Source organism: Cariama cristata, unplaced genomic scaffold (genome assembly GCF_000690535.1).
Source record: "Cariama cristata isolate BGI_N322 unplaced genomic scaffold, ASM69053v1 scaffold14803, whole genome shotgun sequence".
Classification (NCBI taxonomy): domain Eukaryota; kingdom Metazoa; phylum Chordata; class Aves; order Cariamiformes; family Cariamidae; genus Cariama; species Cariama cristata.
In genome coordinates, this window is record NW_009607954.1 from 29,233 (window position 1) to 49,129 (window position 19,897).

The 19,897-nt window shown below is 42.5% G+C and overlaps 1 protein-coding gene across 1 annotated transcript in view; it reads left to right on the forward strand.

The window, feature by feature from the left end:
* The first annotated feature begins 592 nt into the window (after nt 1-592).
* SYT16 (synaptotagmin XVI) overlaps nt 593-19,897 on the forward strand; it is a 40,627-nt gene continuing 21,322 nt past the window's right edge. Inside the window, exon 1 of the mRNA XM_009696957.1 lies at nt 593-1,145. Coding sequence (XP_009695259.1) covers nt 593-1,145 — 553 coding nt within the window. The remainder of the gene's footprint in view (nt 1,146-19,897) is intronic.

Here is a 19,897-nt window from a genome sequence, read left to right on the forward strand (position 1 = left end):
TCTTCAGAACCTTTCAGGAGTAAAGCATTTGAGATAGTTGTCTGCCATGGGCTAGTTCTGCACGCTTTAGGCCTGTCACTTGAATAAATCAAAACATAATTCTCCCCAAATTCTCTACCCTTCAGTTTTCCCATCTGGACATGCTAATGCTAAGGATGTAGTGGAAGTCAAGGCCAGGAGATTATTAGAGAGTTTTGACTGCAGGTTGTTTTGTACTTTTTTTTACCAGGTCTGTTGACAGCTGTAACCGGAATGTGTGTGCTTCAGAAAAGGTACTTCTGTTCTGATGTTCTATGTTTTTATTTTTATATAAGGTTTAACAATTCAATAAAAGCTTTCCAGATCTCTGCAGGAATATGTGTATTTTGTCCATCATTTCCGGATTTCTAGTGGTATTCTCAATGGGTAGAATGCTTTTTCCATTTCTGCTCTCAGTTCTAGACATCTTGCGTAGATAGCATGTCGACAGGTGTTGACGGACAAGCAATTTACAGTAATCTCTTATGGTGCTTATTCTGTAGCTCCCTGAATTGTAAGTGACATGCTGGCAAAGCTGAACAACTGATCACCAGATACTGGCATAGTGTTAAACATGGCTTCTGAGACTGCTCAGAATTTCCTTCAGCCACTGTCTTCTTGGATGTCTCAAATATATGAAGCTATCCAACAAGCAGGAGACTCTATATCTGCTTCACTGCTGAATTTGAGTGGAGTGGGTCGTAAGTCAGAAGAAGAGAGGAACCGGGACTTGGAGAATACTGGAGGAGTTTGTGAGGATTATTCTGAGGAATCAGATGATGAACAACACCTGGACCTCTGGGATGAAGAATACTTATATCCTAGAGAAGATGGTCACGTTGTGGGTCCTGATCTTGCTTCACAAGACCTCCCTCATGGCTCTGACATCGGTCCACAGAGGCAAAAATGGGTTAAAAATACCAGCAGCTTACCGGAACAGTGTGTTGAAAGCACCAGGTCTTTGACAACCAATGGATCCTACTGGATGAATGAAGATCTCCAGCCGCTTGATCGGCTTCCTCCCATCGCTGAGGAAGGTGAGCCATCTATGAGGATGGGCGGTCATGAGCACAACCTCAGCTTGGGTGGCTCCTTAAAAGGTAATAATGGCAAGGCAAGTTTTGCAGGTAAGCAGTTAGCACGCACCGGGGCAGTATTATCCTGACCTCTCTTTTCTGGTATTGATTTGATTTAGTTGCTAATCTGCTCATTGTGTTCTGTGTTGTCTTTGTTTCCCATAGCTAAAATAAAACTCCCCAAATCCCAGTGAAAAATTCTAACCTTTCCTGTCCTGTTTCCAATTCTTCTCTCATTTGTGAGACTAATCTCATTGAAAGAGTTGGAAATCTCCAGGGTGAAATGCTGTGTATTCAAGGCAATTGGGCCCTGTTGCTGTAGCAAGGAGTATTTTGCTCCTCCATGTTATGTTTCTGGTAGCAGGACCCTTCAAAGGGAGTGTTTAGCCTTAAGCCTTTGCTTTGAGAACCATCTGCCTTTGCGTCATTGCTATTAAAGATATATATAATCTCAAACCTTGTTTCTTTGTGCCAGGAATCTCAAGATGTTACTGTGCCATGTGCTGTGAAATGCTGTACTAAAAAACCAGCCATATCTCATGATTTTATGGATGAAAGGCTCCCAAATCGCTTTCCTCCCCTCCTACCACCCCCACAGGCTTTTCAAATAAGACTGCAGAGGACAGCAGGCAGGAGATTATGGGAAGGAGAACTGAATTTTATATTTTCAGTTTTAAATAGGCCTAACTATGACTTCTGATCATTAAATGACATGAAAAGCTTCTCAGGTGGTTGTGTTCAGGACTGAATCTCAGCCACGTAGCTTGTACTCACTGAATTTCACCATAAATGTAGCCAGAAGTTATCTGGGTCACAGAGGATTGGTGGAGATGTATGTCCCAATCACAAGCAGGAAAACTGCAGTCTTGCTGACACTATCCTTGGGTCTTACTGGGTTAAAGCTGCTCTTTATGAACATACTAGTAAGGGGGATAAAGGAGGAAAGGGCAGGGGACGGGGAGTGGGTCTACAATATGGAGCTGATGAAGAACTTGACTCACTGAGGGTCTTCAGAATTTGGCTTAATATCTAAATTCCTTTTTTTTGAAGCAGGCAGTAGATGCTCTTGAAAATATTTGTTTTATAATGACCAACAGCTTTTCATCACTCTTGGCTTCTAGGGAAGTCTTACATATTTAGCCTTTTCTGTGCAGACTGCGGAAGATCAGCCTGTTTGTTTTCATATTTAATAGGAATATCAGACTGAGAGGGTATAAACCTTGACAGTGTTCCTTAATGAATGTTAAAATTAGCTCTTTTCTTTATTACTATTCCTCACACTGTTATGGCCAGGGAGTCTAGCTGTTCTGTCTCCCAAACTGGGACTGCTTGTTTCATATTCCAAATGAACAATTGCCAATTCTGAGGTTAAGCACCCCAGAGCTGCATCTCTTGGAGCCCAACCTCTATCCTGTACAAATCCCCTACCTTCTGGTACCCCTATACGTTGCCTGTGTGATATCCTGCCCACAGGGTTTGCTCACGGGCACCAAGTCAATGCTGCAGGGCTGGATTTACTCTCTGTGCTTGGATTCTGTGTCCAGTGTGTGCACAGATGCAAAGGAGCAGGGCACATAGTGTCCTTCCAGGGAGTGCTGGGGCCATGGATCCTCCTGGAAAAGTGCTATCCAGGGTGCAACCTTGTCTTTTGCAGAGCCTGTACCCCCAGAGGGGCTGTTAGAGTGATTCATGGGAAATCCTGGGGCTCCTCAGAATAGACTGGAGAGCAGCCATGTGCCGAACGCATTATTCTGATGGTGGCCTCCAGATCTTTGTCCTGTCTCTGGACTATGCCCTTGCTCACAGTGGATGGGAGAAAAGGTGGTGAGCAGTCAGGGCAATGGGAGCCAGGAATGGGCTGCTATCACTGTCAGAGCAGTTTCTCACCTGCAGGCCTGTCTGGAGGGAAATCTGAGAAAGAGGGTCCTTAGGAGCATGTGATGGATCAGATGAATTTTCCTGGTGAGAGACACACAGAGTGACAGACAGATGTCAGAGTAACCCATCACTGCAGCTAAAGGGGAGGATCACTCTGAACCTCTCTTCCAGCTGAGAGCAGGTACTGATCAAGCTGCCATTGGACTCTGTCTTAATATTTATTGGTTTCCTTCTCAGAAAGCTGTCTGGAGCCACTCTGGACTGGAAGGCTGGCCTTACAGAGCTCCCCAGCACCTACACTGCTGCTGCCTAGAGCTCCCTGCTTCCACACAAAGCCCTTCAGGGGGCATTGCATAGCTTTTTACACCAGAGGGAATGTCAGTCCAAATGCTCTCAAATAGTCTTTTATCTTTTTAGCTTTGCAATGCAGTGTATGAAGGGCCATCCAATGGTCTCAAGACTTCATAGTCTTAAAGTTGGCTGTTTGAGGGTTGGAGAGCTGGGAGCTGATGCCTTTTTTTCTCAGAACTAAGTTGTATAACGGGAGAAAAAGTGCTGAACTGTGATTTGAAAATGTCTTCCGCAATATCTTTGATGTGGAAGAACTTGTTTTGCCCTTCTAAGTGACCCTTCACTTCCAAAACACACACATGGTCTTTGTATTTTATTTTTCAACTCTTTATTTCCTCTTTTTTCTTTAGATTCATTCTCTAACATCAAGAGTGTGAACTCTTCTGATGGTAACCTAGACATGCAGAGAGACTGTAATACCCTGGCAACTTAAAATTTCAGTCATGGATTAAAATGATCAAGAGAAGATGTTTGAGGTATCCTTATTTCTGTTAGCTTTGTTATCTAACCCTAAGTGACAATGTAAGCGAACATATGGACTTGCTGACATTCAGCAAAGGCGTTCAGTAGCATCAATATTAGTTTTGAACATTTTTCCTTCCATTTGGCATTTTTTTCCCCATTTCTGCAAAATACATGTTTCCTGTTTATCCTTATATTCTTTTCAGAACATTGCATCTTGACTTTATTTCACTTAATGTACCATATTTCTCTCCACAATAGAGTATTTTAAAGCTAAATTGGCAGAAAACAGTAGCAATGCTGAATGCTTTTTGTTGCCATGGAAATATTTCTGGGCACTTACTGAAGACCTGGTTGCCAATAGTAATGTAACAGAGAAAATAGATATGCTTCATTTAGCAGCCACTGGTGATTAAAGAGCCACAGAAACCCGTTACAAGGTCATTCCAATATACAGTTTATTGGGTTTGGGGAGGGGGGGAACCAACCCTAGATGAGAATCATTTTGTTTTTAAAATGATGCAAAACAAAATCCAATGTTTATTCCCCTCTCTTAAACTTCCAGCACACTTCTGAGATGAAATAACATTGCAGTTAAAAACCATCATTACCCCGTCTCCTTTTTATCAAATATGGTTTTGATCATATTTTTACCTCCTAGGAAATGTTTCTTAGCTCCCAGAGTAGCTTTTCTGAGGCCCCAAAGCAGCACATACATTATTGAAAACCATTTTTAGGCTTAGGGATCTAATAAAGTGTTTAAGCAATGAAATTCTTGGGTTCTTAAGTCAAACATCTGTTAGACACTGTGAGGCATGCTAATCAGCAGGGTGCAGGTTTGCCTGCCACCGAGTCCTGGTCTGTACTTAAATGATGCTAGTAATGTTGCGCCAAGGTTTTAAACAAATGCAGGCAAAAGTTCTTCATTTTGGATGCTTTTGATCCACAGTTTAAAAATGAGAAGGTAGTTCAACAGGAAATATTGCAATGTCAGGTGCTTGGTTTAAGAGGTTAGTGATGGGAAGGCAGACCCTTCCATACATGCAGATCCCTTCCACCAGTTGCAAATCATGTAGTTGTAAGTTTAGCAAATACAGATGAACTTGCTCTTGCAGCTTCCTTGAGACCTTCCTTCATTGTCTAACCTCGATGTTTCTGTTAGAGAAACTCTCCCATCGCAGGATGGGGAGACAGCAGACTTTGCATCTCCCTGTGGCTATGATACTGCTGCTCAGCTGACTGGGGGTGGCTGGCAAGAGTGTGGCTGCCAAATCCATCATTGCACATTTGGCTTAAGAACTAAAAAAAAGCAGTGGAGCAATAAGCCACTTCTAAAAGAAGTGCACTGCAAGCGGAGGGGTAGAGCTGACCAGTCAGTCTGCTTCCCAGGCTGAATCTATATAGAAAAAAAAAAATAACAAAAAAGGTGAAGAGCAGCAATAATTGTACCATGGATGCAATGGCTTTAGCCTACTTCTTCCTCAGGGCCCATGTCCTTTGCAAACAAAAAGTCAAAGTGACCATTAAGTTGGCAGTTTCAGCAGACACTGCTCTGAAAAGGCATGGGGACAGACGTACCAGCAGAGCTGAGTCTTCTGAATCTGAGCTGAACTATTTTTGCACAGCGAGTTCTTTGAGAAGTCTCCCAAGCTGTCTGACACTGTTCATAACAGTAGTGTAATATATAGGTGAGCACTACACTTAAACTGCATGAAGCCCTTGGAGGTTTTTTTCCCATCAATTAGACAGTCTCAATGCTAGGTAAAGATTGCATTTCACTTGCACTAAAATAAATTTTTTGACCTTGGAATGCGAGGAAGTTTGACATCCTAATAGGAATCTTGTCTAGATGGCTAGGTAGTTATCCTCAATACATGTGTAAGGGGAGGCACGCCTCTGAGGCTCTGGGAGTTTTTAAAACTAGAAAGCACTATTGCATTTACTTACCTTGGCCTTCAACTTAACAGCGGTCATTGATTTTTGCCAGTAATTGCTGTGATAGAGGAAATTATTCTTTCTGCTGTATATGAGCACTCCTGACCTCAGTAAATAACCCTGGCTACGGCCCGGAATTCCTAGGCAAGAAGTGAGTTTTCATTAGGTCCTAAAAACCCTTATAGCAAAATATACCCGTAACAAAAAGATGCTGCTTTTGTGAGAAATAAAACTTCTGCTCGAACCTGAGACTAAAATAGATCAATGGCTAGTTTCCATGTAGAGATCCTAAGTGTTTATGAATTTTATCACCTGTCTAGCTATGGAGCCAGCCAGTGTTCTAGCCAGAATGTAGCCCTATAAAAATCAGTGCCTGTACTCAAAGCAAGACATTTAAAGAGGCTACACTGAATCAATAGCATCACTAGGACTGAGTGAAGGAAAGCAGAGACAGACAGTGGACAAAAGCACTTCACAAAAAATACTCCTGGCTGCCCGAGTGGGAGAAAGCACTAACGTGACGGGGATATGCATCTGGTCTCTGAAGAATGCGGTACGAGTCCGCAGCTTTCTGAAATGAAGTGCAGACGTGAGTTTGCATTGAATGCTTTCTCTCTGAGAAATTCAGAACCACTCAGAAAGTGTTTGTGCATAGCCTTTCATCCTTGTGAAAATGGCCCCATGTTCCTTTTTATATTTAAAGTACTCCTTTGCAGTTCTGTCTTTTCGAAGTTTCAGATTATAAGGGATCTTCATCCATGATGCTAAAAGTAAGTGGTGATGACAGTACACAATAGCCCTGAAAGGAGGGTGGATTGTGGTATGTCGACTTTACAGCTGGGGGAATGAAGCCAAAGAGTGGTTCAAAACACAAATTTTCAAAGGTGCTACCATTGTGGATGCTGTCTTGGGCCTGTCAACATTGCTGTTCATCCTCAGTCAGTGATTTTAGACACAATATCTTTGTAAGCCCACAGCAGATCAGTAGTTTGGGTTTTCACCAAGTTCCTTGTCTGGTGGGCAGAGCTTCCTTGTGCCTAGCTCCCTAGGGAACATGGGGAAGGATGCTCTCTTCAGGAGTACTTGTCATCTGCTCTTGCCATCTAGGTTGCATAAGCTGTATGCAGAAGGATGTATTTGAGAGGAAGAAATGGATTTTGCCATTCAGTGCAGTTACAGAACAAATTGCATGTGTGAGCGTGTGTGTTTGTGCATGTATTTTCTGATCCGCTTTTGCTAAGTGGCATCCTCTTCCCACTCCCCATATGGCAGTTGCGACTCTGTCTTCCTCTGGGAAGGTTGTTTGGGACTCGAGAGGCTTCATTTACCAATAAACAGCATCTTGGCAGCATCTGGGAAGTGCTGCCTCTCTCCTAGAAACCCTGCCTCCTCACCCTCCATCTCCTACTACAGGCGAGGCAGGTGTGAATGATCTCATTGTGTTGTGGCGGAGGTTACATGCACGCATACTAGCAGCACTCTGTGCAGAACTGGAACATAGTATTTCTGTGTGCTGATACAAACAGTAGTACTTTTTCTCTCTCTTTTTTTTTTTTTTAGTTGCAGCTGTTGCTAACTTGGGCCGCTTTTGCTCCTTATGCAAACCCATGATGGCAGGCAAATGCTTGCAGAAGGGAGTGACCATTAGGACTTTTGGAAGCATGAATAATCCATCTCCATTTCCTTTTAGCCTCTTTGCATTGCTTAACAGCACAAAAAACACTAATGTAATCTTATATGAGATGGGATCACTCTGCCAAAAGATGAGCTGGTATTGGTCCTCACTTCTTGCCAGATAGGGACGTGGATATGACTTCCTTGTGCCCAGTTCATTTTTGGCTGTTGTAATGACCTGCTGGCAGCAGCCATCATTTTGAGTGACCTCGTAGACTCCTGAAACGGTTTTAGTAACCAAGGGAAAAGACTGCAATGAAAGAAAAGAGGGAGATTACAGTCAAGGAGCAAAAAATGTAGTTTTATAGACAGTAAATAGCACTGTTGAGCTGTGTGGGTCTTCCAGGTAACAAGGAAGGTGTGATTGTGCTGTACCTCTGCAGATACTGTTTGCATGATTCTTATGCAGTTTCCTCAGATTGATTCATCACTACCTATTTGTAGACCAACATGAATGACTTAGGTTGAATCTTAAACCAGTCCATGGCAAAATCTGTAGAAAATCCCTTCTAATGACCATGAAAATAGCTGATGCTCTCATGGCTTTATCACCCTACCTAAAAGTTCCCTGATGTTCAGGTGGGTGCTCCTCTGTCTAGAGAGCTCAGTGTCCATGTGAGATGAAGCATCCCTGGAGGGACTCATTGCACTGGGAGTGAGTGCTTGCCCACGCAAGCTGGGCACTTGGAGGCATTTCTCTCCTGAGGCTGAGAGAGATTCAAGCCCATACGGTCTATATGTAGCAGCATAATCTGTGTGGGAGTATTTTCCAGCAAATGGTATGAAAGTGGTGGTGCTGGAGAGAAAGCCCTGCATTTGGATTAATGAGAGCACTGAGGTATGCTGAAGCTCTGTGTTGCAGGGTCAGTTTTGGGGTCTAGACTTATTGCTATAAATAATATAGCTATAAAACCCTTGGGCCTGAGGGTGCAGTTTTGCAACTGTCAGTAGTGGATGTAAAACTGCAGCTAAGATATATTGTCCTTCCCTGATCACACAGTTGTGCTACTTTCCATGTCTGGCCTCACAATTATGCCACTGTGTGCTGAAGCAGACCAGCTTGTTGCTTCAGCTGAGAGTGACCCGGCTCTTCCCTATTATTTTTGAATCAGGTGAGTTGGCCACACGATTGCTAAACATGAAACAAGGGGAAAAGGGGAAAGGGAGGAGGACAGAATTGTCCCTTTTGGGTGAGAGCTTTGGTCCTGAACGCATGTGAGTCTTGTTGCACCACATCCTCACCCACTGCTGCTGCTGAAGTCTGTGATTTTCCCAGGAGTGCCATGGAAACGGTGGTGTTACAGCAGTGGTAAAGGGGGGCTGTGGTGAATCAACCCTCTGGTAGCAAACAGAAAGTTTCAATTAGAAAAATCAGTGGGAAAATAAATATCTGCCTTATTGCAATGCAGTTGTTATCGGTAGCAACCCCAAACAAATATCTTTGTGAGGGAGTTGATTTCCACCCTGTTAATCGGCAAACAAAGGCTTGTGGGCGTGAAGCTAATGGTTACGGCGTTGGGTGCTATGAATGGTATGTAATTGGCGTGCATATGCTGGATCTCGCAGGTTGTGAATCTGCTTTAAAGAGGAGCAAGAGTCCTGGGTTTCCTGAGCATTTCCTTGGCCAGTTTGATTTCTGCTAGGTGGAAGGCCGTTTTCTGGAAGAAGCTAATGCCGATTCAGAGAAACTTCCTTCTAAATGTAGTGGAGAGAGCTTACAAAGTGACTCCCTTGCATTAGAAGAAGTATGTATTCAAGCCAAGCAAACAAGTAGAAGAGGTGATTGATGGGGAACCTGAAGCAATTCAACCCATTGTGGTACGAAAGCTACCAGGAAAACTGTCATAGAAATAATGCTTATAAAGTGAAAGTCATTTTTTTGTTGGGAGGAAAGGACAGTGTTTTCTAACTCATCGGCCATTGGGATCCAGCAGTTTATTTAGTTTCTGAGTCCCTGAGCATTTACAGCTCTGTACCCCAGAGCATACACAGCTACACCTGTGCCCTGCAGTGTCCCCAGCATAGACCCAGCATCTGCTGACAGAAGGTGCTTTTCTGCCTCTGCAGTTGCATGTTTTCTTCAAGCAACTTAACCTGGGCTGGCAAAGGGGTGTAGACTGACTCATGGATGGAACTGCATCCACACCAGGGGTTTTCCTGGCTTAGCAGTGTCTCCTGCAGTGTGTAATCTCTTTTTTCTTCCATTTCTCCACAAGTCCTGGGCCTATGCAAATAAAAACCAGTAGCATAAATGAAACCTGACTCATACTTACTCCACATATAAAATGTAAAGTAGGTGATTGGGAAAATCAGGGATGATTGTGCTTCTGCTTCTTGGCTGCCATTTCCTTTAGCTATGGAGGAACCTTAGGCAGTAAAGTGAGAGCCAGTTTGAAGCTGAATCCCATGTTCCTATTTTTAAAATCCAAATTTGGGAGTAGGAAAAAAGCAACAAGAAAATATGTTGATTTTCATGCTGTTTTCTGTGGGCAGTTCTCTATTTCTTTGCATAGCAGGGTGCAGAATTGGAATTTATTGCTCTGACTGCTGTATTATTCAGCTATAGAGGTGCTTGATGGTCAGAGCCAAATAATGGCTTGTTTCTGATTACTCTCTGACTTCTTTCATTTGCTTTTTTTTCTTTTTGTTGGAAAAGTCCCCTGGCATGAAAACTGCCAAGCTGTGATTCTCTCTGCCTACATTGCGTGCAAACACCCAAATGTGTTTGCCTCAGAGAGCTTCCCGGTTGGTTTGGTCATGGGGTGAGGACAGATGAAGAGGTAGAGATTGACATGTTGCAAAAGCAGGACTGTCACTTGACGCTCAGCAAAGAGGGATGGACCTTCCCTTTAACTCTGGGCACCGAATGGTTCCCTGGTTGGTATACCTGCCAGAAAGGGACAAAACCACATAGGTCTGGGTGCAAGGAGAACGCCCAGCTGAAGGCTGCCTTCTGTTTGTTAGTAAAGGACCAGTTGGTGTTAGTCAATGGTACGTGGTCACTGTGCAAAATCTCTTTGTCCATAATGGCATGTGTAGAAGCATGGGTTTACTGTATCACAGTGCATTATCAATCACTTTTAAATACATTTGAAGTCTAGGTGGATGGTTTGGATTTTGTTTCTGTTTTATAAAAAGAAGGCTTTTTGGTGATCAGATTGTATCTCCAAGTAGTTTTGAGCATAAATGAGGCTATGGGGTGCTCTCATCCTTAGTCAAGCCCATAAATCAGGTAGTTGTGTTACTTTGTACTTCTGTTTGAACTCCCAGTTCAAGTGATTGACCGCAAGAGCAAGAAGAAGACAGTACAAATCAGAGCTGTAGTTGCATAGGAATTGCTAGTAGCAACTCCATGTGTGTTGCTGCATGTTCCCTTCACAAAATGTTCCTCCTTTTTTTCTGAGAAGCTTTAACAAATCCCTTGTTTGCAGCAGAGCTTTCCAGTTTTCCAAAAGAAAAGCCCTTTTCTTTCCATGTGCAGTTCTGAGTTTTCACAGAATCACAGACTCGCACAATCAATTAGGTTGGAGGAGACCTCTGGGAGCAAGTCCAACCTTTACCCTAACACCACCATGTCAACTAGATCATGGCACTAAGTGCCACATCCAGTCTTTTCTTAACCACCTCCAGGGATGGTGACTCCACCCCCTCCCTGGGCAGCCCATTCCAATGCCTAACGACCCCTTCTGTGAAGAAATGCCTCCTCATTTCTAGCCTGAACTTCCCCTGGCAAAGTTTCAGACTATGCCGTCTTGTCCTGTTACAAGTTGCCTGGAAGAAGAGACCGACCCCCACCTCGCTACACCCTCCTTTCAGGTCATTGTAGAGAACGATCAGGTCTCCTCTCAGCCTCCTTTTCTCCAGACTAAACAGCCCCAGCTCCCTCAGCCGCTCCCCATCAGACTTGTGCTCCAGACCCTTCACCACCTTCGTTGCCCTTCTCTGGACTCACTCCAGCACCTCAAGGTCTTTCTTGTAGTGAGGGGCCCAAAACTGAACACAGCACTCGAGGTGCGGCTTCACCAGTGCCGAGTACAGGGGGACAATCACTTCCCTAGTCTGGCTAGTTTTGCTGAGTTAGGAGCTGTTGCAGATCACTGTTCATGTGTGTCGTCCTCATCATGAAAATTTTAAGGCCAAGCCTATGTGACTGCTTCTGTAATAGCAAAGAACATAGCACAGAGCACTCCTGGGATGTGTATGCATTATGTATAGATGTACTGATATTGCCTTTGGTTATATGATCAAATACATTTTTTTGTATAGTACTTCTGCTTCCTTCAGGGCTTCCTGATGCTCCCATTGAAACTCTCACTGACTTCCGTAAAACAGAATCAAAATCGTTAAGAAGAAAGTGGGCACGCAAGGGCAGCATTACCTGTATGGGAAAGCAGAAATTTGGCATTTGCAAACTTCTCATTGTTCAGCCAAAATGACTGTTGTTTGTTGTTGTTTTTTTTAACATGCAGGCAGCCAGGATGCATGCAGTACATCTATATTTTACACCTACACTATGTGTTTTGTTCACTTTTTTTTCTTGGGTAAGCTTTGAGCAAATGATAAGTTATTCTTTATACTTGGTAACACTGCGAAGAATTCTTGAATTATTTATTTCATGCATTTTAGCTTAGTGTATTTGGATGCCTGTAGGCTAAGTTTGTAACTGATTGGGTGTTTGAAATTTCTGAATAAATAGTGGTAGTTTGAAATACCTTGCCAGAAAAAGAGGTCACTCTCCTTCTTCCCCCACTGTCTCCTGTGGGAGAAAAAAAATAAATCCCACATGCCTCCTTATGAGCAGTGGGAAGTTGATTTGTAAAACAGATGCTGCATAGAAGTAATTGAGTTGAAGTTGCTAGAAATATGTATATGCTACACAACATCTGCAGATTTCAAGATGTATTCATTATCTTTCCAGAATTTAGATTGTAATTATGGGTCCTTTATTTAAGTTTCCATGGTGATACAGAAAATGTTTCCCCCTTGTCCTTGCCTAATCAGGACACTTGTATATTTGAATGGTGAACGTTTTTCTCTCCCCTGGGTAAAGTTAGTTTTATTAATACAGAGATGTTAAGTTGACATGGAACTGTCTGCTTCTCAGGCACAGATTCAGCAGCAGACGTATCAAGCATTTGCTACAGATTCCCCAGTGCCACCATTTAATTAGCCCGTATGCTTCCAAATGCTAGTAAGAAACAATGTCATAACAAGTGATGCAGTCATGCTTTGGGGATTGGTAGAGTTGAAGTCAAAGTCAAGTGGCCAATAATATGTGGAAGCAGGCCAAACTGCTCCCCTCCATCCCTTCACCCTTCCCCTTCTGTCTTAGAAAAAGGGCTCTGCTCTGTTTTGCAGGGAGTTTCATGTGGGTCACCCAGGGAGTGCCCTCACAGAAGCAGTCCAGGAGTGCTGCATCCACATGGCCTTTGTGAAATTTCTTGTAATAACCGAAATTGTACAATATGTTAATGCACAATTATTTAAGTATACAGCCTTGTACCCACAGACCCAGGATTTTAATGTTACAGTTGTGTTAGAAAATAGTGAAAGATGTAGCTTAATTTCTAAAGATGGTATTTTACTCAGGATTTTTGGCAAGCTGTTTGAGTGAAAAGTGGACTTTTGTTTAAACTGGAATAATTTTTGGTTTTTATCTTAAATATCCAAAAGCTATACACGTATAAATAGAACTTACCAGCATTTGCTGAGGATTTAAATTAATTTTGTAGAGGTTACATGAGCTGCAGGTAGTGAATTGACAACACAGTTGGCTGAAAAGGAATGTTTAGTTTTATGTGTTTTGATTATTTGAATAGACCGTAGCACATTTAGGTCACAGGGTTGTTACAGCTTGAAATAATTTTTATTTTAAAAAATTTCAAAGAAACTTATTTTTAACAGCTTACATAAAAATAATCAATTTTTATGATAGCTGGTCACTGACCATTTACAAGCTAATGTCTAAAACTTTTGTCATTTTTATCAGAATACGAACACTTAGCTTTTTCCTCCATTTGAGAGCAATTTTCTAGGAGGAATAGCTGGCTTATTGTCACACTGTCGCAAATCAGACCAGAGGGTCAGATCTACCAGTGTGGTGGCATGGAAGAAGCCAGCTTCTGCTGGGCTGGTGGTGGGACCTGTTTGCTGTGGTGCTGCCAGCTTCCCTGCTCTGTCCTCTCTGCCCAAGGAGTTAAGCGCTGTCTTCTGTGCAGCAGCAGGTAAATCTATGGAGCAGTGACAGCACTTGTCATTAAGTTTATACTACAGATTTGTAATAGCCCTAACACAGTCTGTAAAAGCAGGATCCAGTTTCCCTACCTGTAGCTGTGTGGTTGATGTGAGATTTGAGGTGGAAAAAGGTGCTTTCCCTCCCAAACCAAGTAGTGTCACTGAGAAATCTGCCCTCCACCTGTTTATCTGCAGTGCTCAATTGTTCAGCTGCTCGGGTTTGCCATGGCGATTATCAAAGTGAGTCTTGGCAACCATATCGTATACTTCATGCTCAAGAGCAAGCAGCAGACCAACCACACTTGACAGCTGCCTTGTTCAAACGCGTGTACACAAACATGCACGTACACATTGACTGCGCATCATCCTCACCGCTCCCTTCTCTGTGCACATCAGTGGGTCAAAACGTCCTGCTGTTGTGCTTCCTTCATGCTGATGGCAGGGAGATCAGCAAAATGCCTCTGCATTTTCATCCTGACAGAGCAAGGCCAAGTTTATGTCATTCCCCCATCTGGCAGATATTCATGCACTAATGAGGGTGCAGTCATCTCATATTCAAAGCACGTGTTGGTAGCAGGAGGGGAAGGGCACTCATAGGGATGTGCTCAAATGTGTACCTTCACTTTTAAAGGTTACAATTTACATTGGTCTCCCGAGTTTCTCTGCTACTGGCAGATGGAGTCAGCAGTGCCTCTTAGCCACGTGCTGTACTTCTGTGTTTGTGGTATTACGCAGAGCAGGTTACATCTGAGTTGCTTTTTCTGCACGAAAGAAGTTCCCTCTCCACCTTAGCAGGAGTTGCAGGGGAACGGCAGATGAAAAAGTTTTCAAGTCTTCTGCTTAGTGCTTTGTCTTTGCATATGCTAATGATTTTACAAGTGGTTCTCTGGATGCGTTGCGTCTTCCTTTGTGTTGTTCTCTGTTGAATATCTTAATTTAAAAAAAAAAAAAAGGGTAATGTGCAGAGTTGCACAAGGTCTAATAATATGTAAATATCTCTTGATACAATATGACACTCACAGGCTTTCCAGAGGTTTGAAGAAGCAGGTGATTCTCAAGTTCATTCCCCAGTCTCCCTAAACCCTTGGTCCCATTTTTCTCCCCAGAAGGTCCATCTGAGAACTAGAAGTGTCCTGTGTCATCTGGCTTCTTGACCAAGGGCAGCAGACTGTCTAAAGCCTGAGTTGTGTTTTTCTCCCAGTAAATGGTTACGGGGAGGATGAAGAACAGACAGCATCTTCAGGGAGCGATGATGAGGTGATTAAGCAGTTTGAGATCTCTGTGTCACGCTCACGAAGTTTTCGATCAGAAATATCTGAAAAAGCAACACCAGCAGGCGTGGAGTGTAGACCCAAATTCAGCTGTTTACTCTCCAGCCGTGAGGAGTACAGTACAGAGGTATCTGAATGCAAAGGTACTGTTTGCATGAACTAATATTAAAGAAATTGGAGTCTAAGTTATATAGCCTCAACTTGGAGAGGTTCTTTTGTTGTGGAGAACAAGTCCTGAATCTTGCTTTCTCTCTCACTAAACTTGGTTTCCTTATTGGTAACCTGCAGCTCATTTCTAAAAAACTTAGAGGGAAGAGTCTGGACCCAAGCCCTACTGAAGTCCATGAAGATCTTTCCGTTAACTGTATATGGCTTTTGGATTCTGGCTTCTAATCCACAGGGATTTTCCTGGATTTTGTTGCCAATTTTGCCAGGGTAAAGACTACAGGACTTCGTTCTAATTATTTTTGATCTGTGCCACTTAAGTCATTTCTTCAGCAAGCGTTTTAGCAGAAGTTGGATGTCTCCTTTTGTAACAGCTTTGCAAACACAAGGTGAACAGTGAATGAATTATGCTGTATCATTTGCCAGCGCATACGCTAAATGTCAGGCAATGACAGAAACTAAAAATTTATGGCACAGAAAGGAAGAATTTTATGATCTTCTATGGACTAATGTAATGACTCTTTTATACAAACAGAGATGAAATGCATTTAAAAACGTAGCTACTTAGAAAATTGGCCTGAACACATTCTAAAATCTGGAGAAGTTCATTAGAGGGAAGAGCCGTGAAAGTGCCCTTTGTTTTTAGTTCCATAGAATGTTTTACTTTTGAAATACAATTGCTTGATTTTAAGGCACCCTGTGATTAGAGTGGTCATTTCAAGGTACGGCTTTTCATTGAACTCTTCTTCTGGCACAACATGGTGCAGAGTTGCTCTTACTTTTCTTTTTGGAGGTAATATTAATATTGTTTAAATAGCTGTTCAGAAACTAGATGAGACCAGATACTGAAGCCTGCTTTCACGAAGACTTTCTCTTTAGTTCTGTGCCCCATTCCTCGCTAAACTCAAGTTTAGACCCTTTGTTAAGAACAAATGCCTGTAAACTAATCCTTGGGTATGTCAGGTCTCCTTCAAACCCAGAGAGGCCTCTGAGACATGTAGAGGTGCTGTTACTGAGCGTACAGTTGTAGTTGCACACACCCATGGCTCCCAATATGAGACATTTATTTGGGAGAAAAGCTGAGTGGTTGGGGTAAATCCTAGATAATCCTACACCCTGCTACCCCCCAGTTGCTGGTCCAAGAACTCCACGTGTGTGAGTCCATTTTGGCCCCTAGCTAGTGCTGTGACCACAAAACACAGCAAGGTTTGTGGGTGTAAAGCCATCATTGTGCCCTGAGGGTGTACCAAATGCTGTTTTGGCTGAGCAGATCATCTGGACCTTTCTGGGTGGGAGGGATGAAGGATCTTTTGAAAATGCTGAGTCCAGATTGGGATCATGGGACTTTCAGACCTTCTTTAGATTCTGCCTGAGACTCCTCTTCTCCTTGTGCTCTCTTAACAGACCTTTTACTCATATGGCTGGTAGTTTTGTTTTCTTACAGAATCAGAAATCTGTAACAAATTTAGGCATACAGTGAAGCTGAGCATCTCGGAGAGCCCTGAATATCTTCTCTCCCACTCAACCTTGACGTACGGCAAAGTCTTCTCAAATCATGTTCTTACATGAGATTTTCCTTGACCCTCTGTTTCTGTTATCAATAATGTCATGACAGTCTGCACTTTGGACTCATTTAGCTTAACTTTTCACCTGTTAAAAATCTTTGTAGCAACCTAAATAGAGCTTGGAAAGAGGAATGCGTACTGCAGGAAGGAAGTGTTTGGAGGATGCTCTGGGGAGCTGAATGGCTTGAATACCAGCTCTGCCCACAGCCTCTCTGCAAATCACCCTGTTAATAAAGAGCCTATTTTAGTTCTGGAAACATGGAGTCTTCTCAGGCTATTACCCAGCGTGTGGTAAATTAAACAATCTTGGCCTGATTGCATAATGTCACTTGAAATTTAAGATCCTCTTTCTCTTTAACCCCTAAAATTTACAAGGCATTTTTGTTTAGATTTATTGTAATTAGATAATGATTCTGCTCCTTTGAGGCTCTTCTAGGAAGTTTTTTAGCACTTTTTGATGGCTAATCTCAAAATAACCAGGGGCAGGAGCGCTGCTTGGTCTCCCTGCATCTGGTTTGGTTCAGCACGAGGGAGCACGTGGTGCTGGGGTGCTGCAGAGTGATTTGGAACTGGGGCTGTAGCAAGGTCCGGGCAAGAGGATTATTGCTGAATGAGGACAAGTATGCTTTAGTTGTGCTAACTCATATCTCTGCTGCTGTTACTGTCTTTCAGGAAGAGGGGTTTGAAAATCACTGCTAGCAGGTAGGAGAATTTCAAGTCCAGAAGTACCTAGATCCATACCGAAATCCTTTCCTCCTCTGGACCATGTTTAAACAGATTCTTAGCTTTCAGCATGTGCTTATATACAGTCTAGAAGAAGGGATCAAATTTATTTTGTTTTTGAAAATCACAAAGAAAAGACGTGGATTTTCTTGTAAAAGCACAGTGATTCGCTGCAGTCCACAGAGCAAACATCACCTCGATCAGCACAAGGCAACAGGGACACGTTAAACTCTTCCTCTCATGTTTGTTGCTGGTCAATGAACTATCTGGTGTTAATTTAGCAAGATTTACTAGGCTTCATCTTTTAGCTCTGGCAGTGTGTTTTAGGAAGTGATGAGGCCTCTCAGGACATTTCTTTGGCATATTGTAATGCTTCATAGAACTGAGAGATTGTGTATAATTGAAAAAGAACAAAGACACTCTAGGTTAACCGAGCCATTTACCTGCGAATGTGAGGGGGAACTTCACAGTATTTTCCAGCCTGATTTTCAGTGTTTGAAATGCTAATCTTTCCCTGTATCTTTGAAGAGATACTTCCATATCCCAGTATCTGTTAGAGTTCTGTTTGGAGATGATGCTCATCCTTTCATCTGACAAAAGTTGCAGTTTCTTCATAGCCAGTTCTCCAACTTTGAATACAGACTTTCCTAATTTATTGGTGATTTCTGTTCCCCAGTATTCCCCTTGCCTCCTTCCTGGTTTGTGGACATATGTGACACAACAGGGAAAGGTTAGGGGCAGGATTGAAAAAAAAAATCGTACTCTTTTAGTGTACAGTACTATCTTCCCTTAATTTTAGAACTGGCTGCTATTGCTCTGCAGGGACTCTTGGCTAATTAAAGTTCAGATAGTTAGATAATGCTGTCTCAACATATATCCCTGATGCTGTGCTGTTTATTCATGTCAGGTATTCATAAGACAGTTGACATTTTCTTCCTTAAAGATCTCTCAGGTAAATTACAGGCATTTTACTGCTCTGACCTTTTCCTCTACATGAAGAACTTCTGTTTTCACCATTTTTTGTGAATATAATGTTAGAATGGATGCAATTGGAGAGGTGTAGTTTTTCTAGTCTGTGTAGATGGGCTATTACCTGTAATGATCCTCTAATACCGGTATTTATAAGTGATTATCTCTTACCAAACTACTTTAAATTTAAAGAAAAAGCCAGATTGTTTCACTGAATGATTTTGGTGAATCACCTTTTCCCTTCCTTTCCCTGAACACTACATTTGCTTTCCTAACACATTCATTTTGTGCCCAAGTCTTAGGGAGATGGCTTGCTGTATTAATATATTTCTGGAGTTCTTCTGTTATGAATAGCCTTTTGTGGCTTTAATGTAGTTTTTGAAAATTCCTCTATTATTGATCTAGATATTATCCCAGCAGGAGTCAAAACCACAAGACAATTGTGTGAGGATAATTTCTTACTACAGGAGCATTTTATTCTGAAAGCCTGCTGTGTGGTGTGTGCTTTGATGGATGACCCACTGTTTAAAACGTGTATTAGACATTGGCTTGCTAATTAAATGCCTTAAGGAGTGCCTGTACCCATTCAGTCTCAGTAAATTTGTGGAATTTCTGTTATTTTATTTCTTCCTTACGTTCTTATGTTTACTTCTTTCTGTTTTCTGACTTTGTAGAGAAGAATGGGAGTAATGGCAAAAAGTCAAATTCCTTTCTACCCTCACTCAAGAGTTTCAGCTCAGGGCAGGGCTCTCAGTTTCAGGACTAGGTCTGCCAGATGAGAGCATGAGGAGGAGAAATGGTAGGTTTTGCATTTCAGAAGGGAGTGAGAAGAGCACTCACCTGGAATTTGAGAGATCTGAATTTGGATCCCTCTTTCCTCCTGAAGGACTGTCTCCCATGTCTCAGTAGAGGACTGTAATTACAAAGCTGTGAGGTGCTCTCAGACTTCTCTGTTGAAGTGCCCGTGCTTGAAGCATTTTACTAGGAGGGAGAATGTGAGACCATTCATAGTTGAAGAAAGAGGATAAAGTTATTCTCCTAATCTCTGAGATGTTAAATTGAAAGAGCAGCCAAGGAGAAGGGCAAGGACTTCTGCACACCTTGGAAATCTTTTTGTTTTGTTTTTTGTAGCAGGTATGAAACGGCCTGTTTACTGCTAAGGCCAAACATGGAATTTCTTCTACTCAGAAAGATTTGGGCTTTTTGTTCTAGACAGAGGGATGTGTAGAGAATCATAGAATGGTTTGGGTTGGAAGGGACCTTTAAAGATCATCTAGCCCACCCCCCCCTTCACTAGATCAGGTTACTCAAAGGTCTATCCAACCTGACTTTGAACACTTCCAATGATGGGGCACCCACAACTTCTCTGGGCAACATGTGCCAGTGCCTCACCACCTCATTGCAAAGAATTTTTTCCTTATATCCAATCTAAATCTACTCTCTTTCAGTTTAAAACCATTACCCCTTGTCCTATCACTACAGGCTCTGGTAAAAAAGTCTCTCTCCATCTTTCTTATAAGCCCGCTTTAAGTATTGACAAGCAGCAATGAGGTCTCTCTGACACCTTCTCTTCTCC